The following is a 10579-nucleotide window of genomic DNA, read 5'->3' on the forward strand; positions in this document are numbered from 1 at the left end:
TGCAGCACGGATTGGGCACCACCCTTGTGTTTATCACCCGAGATAGAGCTCTGCTTCCAAGTTTCGTTAACAAGAAGTCACCAAAGTTAAGGACCAACATCTGAAGCTTCCTATATAAACTCGGTAAACTTCTATCCTAACTCGTGATCCCTGTAGCAGGAAACCATGAACCCAGACCACTGAGTCCAGACACACCCTTCTCATGCCCTTCCCTCTTATACGTGCTCTCCTGCCCCTCACTGGGTCACAGCAAACTTGTTACCTGTTGGTGGAGGCCCACGAGGTCCTATAAAAAAGTTACAGAGAAAGGTCTTGTTACAAAAAAAAGGATTCTCTCACTCACCCCAAATGATACTGGGAGTAACATTCTCTCCCCCACCCGTTTACCACAAGGTATTAACTGCATTAAGCTAAAATCCTTAAAGTGAATAAAGCTGTCGCTAGAAGGAAGCTGAGGCTCTGGCCCTTTTAATGAAGGAAGCTTTTAATCAGGAGCCAGTGAGACAATGATGAACTGGAAGGAATTCCTGGGTTAAACTCCACCAGTCAGCTTTGTGTTAAAGCTAACTTTCAACCAGTAAACTCAGATTCCAATGCCTCCACTTGGGCTCTCCGTCTCCCTCCACCACCCAGCCCAGCTTCTTTCCTTTCAGGGTCAACAAAAAGAGTTACACCTAAGACAGAGGCCTCCCTGAACAAAGGGCCTCAGGCACAGCGCATCTTCCTGATTCCCCCCAAGAGCTCCTTACCCTTCTGGTTCCTGTGATGGATGATAAGGCCCAGCCCGAGGAAGGCCAGCCCCAGCACAAAGCCTCCGACACCACTCAGCATCTTGCTCTGGGCAGATTCAGACTGTGCCCCTGGGAAACAGAAGCCTGAGTGTCAATGTTTGTCCTCACATCCCATAATGTCCCATTTGGAAAGTAAAAAAAAAAAAAAAAAGACAATGGTACAGGAGATGGAGGTGCCACGAGAGCCTAGTTTTCCATTGTGACCACACTTAGGGAAAGGAAGGACCAGTCTCCATGGATCCTTGACACAGTGGGGGGAGGGGGGGCGCGGGGGGAGGTAACAGAAAAGGAGGGAAGCAAATCTCGGCTCCGCAGGGACACATCCATAACCTTAGATCCTAAGATTCCAATAACCACCATTAAGAGTCAATCCCCCAGCATTATCAGGGCTGGGATCTAGGACCACAGTGTGTACCTGGAAAGACAGAGAGATCAGGATTCTCTGGATGCCCTTGCTGGGGGTAAGAGATGCTCTAATCTCCTGTGATTCCCAGCTCAGTAATGCCATCAGGGATAAGGGAGGGGATGGGATGGGCCAGAGAGGATACCTTATGGGTCCCACAGTGAAAGAAAACAAACTGCCTCTTACGCCACTCCACCACAATGGGGCTCTGGAGGCTGGGGTGCTCTACATGGCAGGTGTAGACATCTCCATGCTGGGGAGTCATTTCCAGCATCACAAGGATCTGGAAGGTCCAGTCCCCATTCCTAATAAGGGGAGTGGACACAACGCCAGCCGTCTCCTCCTGGTCATTCCGAAACCACTGGACTTTGACTTGGCCTGGATAGAAATCTGTCACTGTGCAGACCAGCAGGTTGTGGTGGTTTATGGTCTCTGTCCTAGCTGGAGAGATGGTCACTTCAGGCGCCACTGAGGGAAGTAACAGACAGAAAAAAGCACAGTGAGTGAGCTGTGAGACCACACAGCCAGTCTCTCCATGGGGATAAGACTTTCACTGGATTCCAAGTCTTGGATTAGAATCTGAGATCCTCCACTTATTAGCTCCATAGCAAGCATTAGTCAGTTTATTTTTCAGACTCACAAGAGATAATAATAATCATTCTATGGCAGTTACTATGTTGATAAAATTGAAGCACTTTGGAGTTATAAATTTCTATAGTCAGGCCAATATCCATATAATTAAAAATAATAACCATAATTAACCTGGATTCTTTTGCTTCCATGCCTATTGAGGTCCCTGGATGGTACAAGCAGTTTGCAATTGGCTGCTAAACTAAAGGTTAATGGTTCGAACCCACCCAGTACAGCCACAAAAGAAAGGTCTGGTGATCTGCTTCTGCGAAGACTATACCCAAGAAAACCCTATGGAGCAGTTCTACTCTGTAACACACGGGGTCGCCATGAGTTGAAACTGAATTGACAGCAACAGGTTTGGTTTTTGGGTTTACTGAAGGCCATCATCACACTCTAGGATTGTGACACTGTTTTCTGTTAGTCCCACTGCTCCCCACAGTAGAGAAAATACAACAGCCTAGAAGTACTCCGCTGCTAACTAAAAGGCTGAACCCACCCAGCGGCTCCTCTAGAGAAAGACCTAGCCATCTGCTTCCATAAACATTACAGCCAAGAGAACCCTATGGGGCAGGTCTGGTCTGTCATATGGGGTTGCTATAAATTGAAAACAATTCCACAGCACCCAACAGCAACAATAAGACTCTCATCTGCTGGTGTGAGCCCATCAACACTGGCCATGGCCCCATGAATAGTACCATGGACTGACAATTAAGGATGTATAGACATTTCTAGTCTGCTCAACAGGAGCACAATGCTGACCACCACATCCTTCCACAAAACAATGCTTCCCAAGCAGGCTCTATTCTGTAATTCTCAGCCTGTATGAAGAACAAAATTCAAGAACAAGAACTTATGTGTTGCCAGTCAACACTGCATCCCTCTCAACCTTCAGTCTAACCTTAGCTCAAATGTCCTTCTGTGGTGAACTCCCACAAAAAAATTATATTATGAAATCCATAAAGTTCATCTCCACATCGGAAATGCCACCTACACTGTATTTTATTTGTTCATTGATTTATTTATTTGGCGAGCCTTAGGGATTCAAAGGTAACAATAGACCATGGTCTCTGCTATTGTAGAACTTGAGATCTAGTGACACAGACAGACATACGAATGTGTTATTTCAAAAGTTTAGATGTTTTGAAGAAAAAGTTGGGGAGCTTTGAAAACAAATAACACCGATTAAACATTATGCTTGTCCATGCCTTGAATCCTTTATCTTCTCAGATTGCTGTTCGTTATCAAATATGACACACCTTTCCCTGCCTATTTTACATACCCTATTCTTTAATCTCTCGCAAACCATTTTTATTGTACCTCTTTTAGTCCCATGGTATGAAAAAAAAAACCACTGCTGTTGCATCAAATCCAACTCATAGCAACCCTATGGGACAGAGTAGAACTGCCAGGATTCAAAGACTGTAAATCTTTAAGAAAACAGACTGCCATCTTTCTCCTGTGGAGCAGCTGGTGGATTTGAACCACTGACCTTTCAGTTAGCAGCCGAGTGCTTTAACCACGGGGCCACCAGGACTGATGTGAAAATATAGTAAATATTTAATGTATAGTTAATTTACTTGGTGCTAGAGTATGTTCTCTAATTTTTTTTTTAATTCAAGTGAGTTTAATTATTAGCCACCTACCTATTCTACCCTCTCGTTGTCAAGAATCACTCCGTTGTTCTGAAATCAGAAAATATTCTGTCACTCTTGCAAAGGTTGGCCTGGGCTAATGAGAATGTAATGTGAGAAATCATGGCTGCCTATATGATCTCCTATTGCCTGTTTCCCTTAAACAGATTGGGAGTGAAAATAGAGGACACAAGTTCAAAAGAAAAATGTTAAGATAATTTGTATGGAAAAGAAGTGAAATAGCAAAAAGATAAGTACTAGGTGGCGTTAGGATGTGGGCCAGAAAAAAGCAAGAGAGTGTTATGTACCAATATTACAATCCCTAAGTGGCGATATGAATCCCAGCTCACGACATAGTTGTGAAATTAAACGACATAATATAGATGGTGTTTAGTAAGATCTACAAATAGGTACTTATTAAATGGGGGTGCTTTTTTTTTTATCTTTCAGAATTTCTAACCCTCAGGTAAATGGTGATGTTGGGGAGAGAGCAGGGAGTCTTAGGCCAAGGAAAACCTGTAACAATTTTTATTCAATAATTTAATTGTTCGGATTTTTTTACTCCAAAGCTTCAGCTCTTTCAATTATGTCACTCGTTGGAGATTTTCAAAGAAAGTAAAAATCTGCTTTACAGCACCTCTCAAGGGCTATTTTTATTCTTAGCAAAGCCTTTTTTTTTTTTTTTGCCCCAGACTGTATATTCACAAATTTTAATCATTCAAATCCACATTAGTAAGAGTTAATTTTAAAATGTAAAACATAAAGCAAAATCGGAGCCCTGGTGGCATACTGGTTAAGTGCTCAGCTGCTGACCAAAAAGTCGGCAGTGTGAATCCATCAGCCTCTCCTTGGAAACCTACGGGGCTGTTCCACTCTGTCCTACAGGGTCGCTATGAGTGCGAATCGACTCGAGGGCGACGTGTGAACTACCAGGCAGGCTCGGATCAGATGGGCAGACCTCGCCCTCCTCTGCAAGTAACGCTCACGGGTTGCTGAGGTCCTCCGCCCTCCTCTCAGTACGCCCCCCTCCCCGTGGGACCTGCCTCCCCTTCCTGGCCCCCGAGGGGCCTGGGAACCTGGGTCCGAGGGTCCCCACCCCCCCGCCCCACCACTGGGCCGGATCTCCACTCGCTGCCTCAGTCTTGCGGCTGCAGGAGACTCGACCCCCGGCCCAGGGTGGGTCCCGCGACGGGAGAGAGGCGCTCACCCCGCCGCTGCACCGCGAACCTCTCCTCAATCCGGTAGTTGTGTCTGCACAGCGTGTCCACATAGGCCCGTCTCTCCTCCAGGATGTCCTTCCGGCTGTTCCAGTACTCGGCGTCCGGCCGCCCCAGCGGCGTCAGCGCCACGTGCTCCCCCACGTCGCTGTCGAACCGCACGATCTCCTCCCGGTTATAGATGTATCTGTCCACAAGCCGCACCCGCTCCGTCTGGTTGGTAAAGTAGCACAGGAACTTCTCCTGGACCACGAAATCCTCTGCGGGGAATCACCGGCGGGTCAGTCAAGCCTCAGCCCAGCCTCAGACTGACGCCCCAAGGCACCAGCCACGGTGCTAGGCCAGCCATTGTTGGGGCCTAGGCCAGTTTGACTGAGTGATCCTAAAACGGGGCCCCGAAACGTCGGGTCCCCGCCTGGAGGAGACTTGGGCACCGTGTCTTCCCTGGTGCCAAACCAAATCAAGCCCTGCACCTCAAGAACCCCGGGTCCTCAGGGCCGCTATCCCTCTCCACTCCCCCTTCCCCTTCCCACCCTACACCCCCCTCCCTACCGCCCCCGACCTCCCCCCCAACGACCCCTCCCCCCCCAAAGCCCCACCCGCCCAACTTTGGTGGCTTCCAGAATCTGCCCTCAAATAGGGAGATTCTCAAAAGCAAGCACTGGGATCCGGATTCCCTGCCAGAACCTACGACTGAATAAAGAGGGCAGCCAGGTTTATTTCTGTTGTCCCTGTACTTAGAGACATCAGAACATTCTCGCATGAAATCCCATTTTCCATACAACTCTTGGAAACCTCAAAGGTAAACAAGTATCTACATAAGCCAGAGAGTTCCAGACAATGAAGAGGCAGACAGAGAGAAAGGTCTAGAATTTAACATTAAGTTTGTCCTTGTCCTGCCAAGCACATTCTCCTGATCCCTGGTCGTACTGCCTTCTTTCCCGGGCCTTGATTTACTCTGGGTTTCTTCCACCCCCACCCAACCACAGTGTAAGGTTCCTTCACTCCCAGTGTGGTCAGAAGGGACAGAGACTCTTCCAGAAAGGTACGTTTTATTCATGGGAAGGGCACAAGCTTTGGAAATAAACTGAAATCCAACTAAGCTGCGCCAGTTACTAGCTTGGGCAGGTTACTTAATAGAGTATCCACATCAAGTAAAATTGTGTAAAAAGAGTCATACTACCTACACACAGAGGTGTGAGGAAGACTGAGGGAGAATTTATATGGAGACACTAATCCTGAGTCTGAAATGAGTAGTTATTCAATAAATATTACTTCCCTTCTTTATGGTCTATTTTCTCCTGAATTCAATCCACCATCAACTCCAATCTCTGATTCCCACTCAAGCCTCTATTTGACCATAAGTCAGTGACACCTGAAGTTAAGACTCCCTGTCTGTGGTCACCCAGTCGACTTCACTCAGATACCAAGAGTTTGCCTCTGTGAACACTACACTGTGAGTCAGGAATGTGGACTCCTTTTCCTCAAATACTGACACTACAGACCATTATTGCCCTTCGTTACCCAACCCATAATCTTGGGGGACTCTGAAATGACAAATCCTGCTGTCTCTCCTTTGGAGAAAATCATACTGCAAAAAATAGCCTCATGTCCACGTTGTGCTGTCACTGGTATACATACACACTTTTTCTCCTTCTTCCCATTATAATATCTGCATGCTTGATCCCCTGGGATGGGGACTGCCCTCGGCTCATTATTAAAAAGCAGAAATAAGAATATAGAATATTATAGGGATTGCAACTAAAGTCGAATAACAGTATGTGTATAAATTTTTGTATGAGAAATTAACTTAAGCTGTGAACTTTCACCAAAAGCACAATAAATAAATGAAAAGAATGTAGAATAACCCTCTTTCCCAAAATAAGAAATATGTAATAAAAGGCTATGTTCTCAAATCATAGAGATCACTAACCTCACACTCGAGCCCAAAGGTCCCTCAGAGCCTTTTCTCCACAGTGGTGGCTCTGGAGAGCAGCTGCCCTGCACTTACCTGGAGAGTCTCTGCCCTCAGTCATCGGGGTGCTCAGCATCAGCATGACCATCACAACTGCTGTCCAAAGGTCTCTGGGGGTGTGCAGAGCCATCTTCTCACACATAATTGACAACAAGGGAAAATGAGTAATGGCAGTCAACACAGCTCACACCTAAGGGATCTGATGTACCCACCTCAGAGAGTAAAGACCTATGAATGTTTCCATGCATGTTAGGATTGGAGAGTTACTCGCAAAGGAGCCAATCAGGATTGGATCCGAAGTACCTCATCTGTCTCTGGGCAGACACTCTCTATGAGGGTTCTTAATCCAGTGCCTGGCACTGTGTCTTCATCAATGTGCACTGGATGAAAGAAACCGTGAGGTAAAGAGTTTCTCTCAGTTACAGAAAATGCCTATATGGATCTGGAGGTTGAATATCTTAGGTGTTTAAGTAACCAAAATGGAAGAGCAATTCAAGAGTAGATATCTCTGTGATATTTATTTAAACCATCTTGTTCTTACATGTGGGATTTAGTATGGAAAAATATGTGGGGACCACATTTTAGGGCAGAGAAGATTATTGTCACAGAGATGTCCACTGCTCTTATCTTAGACACTCTGAGGAGCCTTAAGTTGGGGTGGGAAGAGTAGCTTTTGTAGGGAAATGGATTTCAGCTGCAGCTGCACCACTATATGCTTTACGATAATCCCCCTCCATCCCTCCCACCCTCACACTATTTCCTGTATTTTAGGTTCTTTTTAAATAGAAGACAGCACCTAAAAGCAGCAAATAAGGAGTTTACCAGGTAAAAAGAAATCAGGAAGAAGCAACAAGTTTAATTAGTGGCACATGAAGATATTGATTTACTCCAATAATCCATACAAGGTACATAGCTCTACAGCTCCAGGGACAAGCAAAACTTGTCACCTGGCTTCCACCAACAGTGGTGTATGCAGGATCAAGGTAACCCCAGCATGAGGAGGGTCTCCCTTGGTGCAATGGAACCATAAAGGAGGAACACCAAACTCAATCTGAGAATGGGGCTGGAGGCAGGGAAAAATGGTCAGAGAAGGACCTTCAGCCCCCACCCCAGGATCTCTTAAACAGAGGCCTCTGCCTACCCACCCCTCCTCCCCACCCCACCCCTCCCCACCCCACCCCACCCCTCCCCACCCCACCCCACCCCTCCCCACCCCACCCCACCCCACCCCACCCTACCTGACCCCCGCCCTCTTGTACACAGCTCTGTTCTGGAGCTGTGCAGTGTAGGCTGCCTCAGACCTGGGGATTTCCCAGCCTCAGAGGCCTCTTCACACAGACTTTTCAACTAGCAACAAATGTGTTAGCTTGGAATCCTTTTTCTGATTGGCTAAAATCTCATCTGCCCAGCTCCAGTTTGGGTTTCTGCCAGCTGCTTCCACCTGACCCAGCGTTTTCTAGAGTTCTCTACACTGTCCACATCAGGGCTACATTACTCAGGGCAGCCACTGCTAGGCTGGCCTGAGGGGAAAGCGAATCAAGGGGCGCCTCACCTGAATCATCTGCTGGGCCACTGTGAAGGCAAGGTGTTTAGGACAAGGCAATGTGTGTCCCATGCAGGTAGACAGGTGTATTATTTTCTTAAGGCTGCGGTAACAAAACACCACTAACTGGATAGCTTATAGTCGGAGTCAACTCAACGACAACGGGTTTTTTTAATGGATAGCTTATAAGAACAGAAATGTATTAGCTCACAGTTCTAAAGACTAGAAACTCAAATCCAGGGAGTCAGCAGGACCACCAGTCTAGGGGATTGTCCTTCCTTGTCTCTTCCAGTTTATGATAGCACCGGGCACAGTGGTGTCACCCAGAGCAGTGACTTGTGGTGTCCCCCCGCAACGGACCTCCTCTCATACAAGACCATTCAGAATCCTTAGGAATATTTTTGCTCTAATGTTACTCATAAATCGTAATTCCCATATATTACTGACTATAATGGCAAGAGTTATATAATCAATAATTGTTATACATGTAAGTTTATCATCAGTTTTAACCAGAGAATATTACATGATAAATATAGTTGTAAATTGCTTAAATGTAATACTTCTTAGGTTATATGAATACTAAAAACAAAATTATTTTGTGAAATCTTTCTGTATCGAATAACAAAGTAACTGAGAGGAAACATTTTTTGACTTTTTTTTCTTTTAATTACTACTTCATTCTCCAAAAAAGTTATTGATATAGCTTGACAAATACAAATTACCATGATATTGTAGTCAAAACACCAAAAATTTGATAAAATCAGCAACTGTAAACATACCGGGAGCAACAGAAACAATGTTGTCATTGTTAGGTGCTGTCAAGTTGGTTCCGACTCACAGCGACCCCGGTCCTGCACCATTCTTACAATCATTGTTGTGCTTGAGCTCGTTGTTGCAGCCACTGTGTCAGTCCACATCGTTGAAGGTCTTCCTCTTTTCTGCTGACCGTGTACTCTGCCAAGCATGATGTCCTTCTCTAGGGACTGATCCCTCCTGACAACATGTCCAAAGTATGTAAGATGCAGTTTTGCCATCATTGCTTCTAAGGAGCGTTCTGGCTGTACTTCTTCTAAGACAGATTTGTTCATTCTTTTGGCAGTCCATGGTTTATTCAATATTCTTCGTCAACACCACAATTCAAAGGCATCAATTCTTCTTTGGTCTTTCTTATTCATTGTCCAGCTTTCACATGGATATGATGCGATTGAAAACACCATGGCTTGGGTCAGGCGCACATTAGTCTTCAAGGTGACATCTTTGCTCTTGAACACTTTAAAGAGGTCCTTTGCAGCAGATTTACCCAATGCCATGCATCTTTTGATTTCTTGACAGGTGCTTCCATGGCTGTTGATTGTGGATCCAAGTAAAATGAAACCCTTGACAAGAACGGAAACAATAGCACATGCTTATAGCCCATGCAGACCAAACTACGTGATTCAAAGCGTCACTTTAATTGGGTAATAATGACAGCTCTGCCTGAATGGTATTAGAAGGCTCAAAAAGTAAATTAGAATAGAGTTTTAGCCTTGTAGGTATATATATATTGATACATGTAAGCCGGCCTATGAAAAATGTTGTTTTTGTTATAACTAACTACAGGGATATTTGTATTAAAAAGAATTTTTTTCTGAAACATTTCAAAAATATTTTATAGGTAGTCATTTTGGTGTAACCCCCTCTGACAGTGTCACCTGATGAGTCTGCACCCCCTGCACGTCTATAGTGATGCTACTGACCAGTCATTCATTCCCTAGCATTACTTCTGATAGCACCAGGCATTCACTCCCTGACTTGTAGATGTATCGTCACGTGACTGTCCTCCTGCCCTCTGTTTCTGTATATCTTCTCCTCTTTTATAAGGATACTAGTCATATAGGATTAGGACCCACCCTACTCCAGTATGACTTCATGTTAACTGATAACATCTTCAAAGACTCTATCCTGGTGACAGCACTTGGCTGCTAATGGAAAAGATCTGCGGTTTGAACCATTCATGCATTCCGCAGGAGAAAGATGTGGCACTCTGTGTCTATAAAGATTACAGCCTTGGAAATCCTATGGAGCAGTTCTACTCTGTCCTAAAGGGTCACTATGAGTCGGAATTGACTGGACAGCAATGGGTATTCCCAAACAAAGTCATTTTCACAGATACCCGAGGTTAGGACTTCAACATATCTTATCTTTTTAGGGGGACACAATTCAATCCACAACAACAGGATGAAGAAACAATTATTAATATGGATTGGGATTACAGTAGTAGCCAACATGATAGTAGTAGACATTCCTCAGGGAATATGCCCTGTTCCCAGAGATGAAAGGTAAAAGTTGTGAACACAATCTTCTGGAAACTAACCATCCCTTGAAATCTGTGCTTGGTCAGTGGGGT

The 10579-nt window shown here is 45.2% G+C and overlaps 1 protein-coding gene across 6 annotated transcripts in view; it reads right to left on the reverse strand.

The window, feature by feature from the left end:
- The window catches only part of LOC126078851 (HLA class II histocompatibility antigen, DQ beta 1 chain-like), a 215417-nt gene extending 208532 nt beyond the window's left edge, over positions 1 to 6885 (reverse strand). For 5 of the 6 annotated variants that reach the window (XM_049889680.1, XM_049889687.1, XM_049889670.1 and 2 more), the window contains exons 1-5: positions 6687 to 6885; positions 4666 to 4935; positions 1381 to 1662; positions 750 to 860; positions 263 to 286 (exon numbers count right to left, since the gene is read on the reverse strand). In XM_049889680.1, the coding sequence (XP_049745637.1) occupies positions 263 to 286; positions 750 to 860; positions 1381 to 1662; positions 4666 to 4935; positions 6687 to 6792 (793 nt within the window). In that variant the 5' untranslated portion in view covers positions 6793 to 6885. Of the gene's footprint in view, positions 1 to 262; positions 287 to 749; positions 861 to 1339; positions 1663 to 4665; positions 4936 to 6686 lie in introns of all 6 variants that reach the window. The other variant, XM_049889696.1, reaches the window with a different exon arrangement.
- Between the last annotated feature and the right edge of the window lie 3694 nt (positions 6886 to 10579).

This window comes from Elephas maximus, chromosome 1 (assembly GCF_024166365.1).
Source record: "Elephas maximus indicus isolate mEleMax1 chromosome 1, mEleMax1 primary haplotype, whole genome shotgun sequence".
NCBI lineage: Eukaryota > Metazoa > Chordata > Mammalia > Proboscidea > Elephantidae > Elephas > Elephas maximus.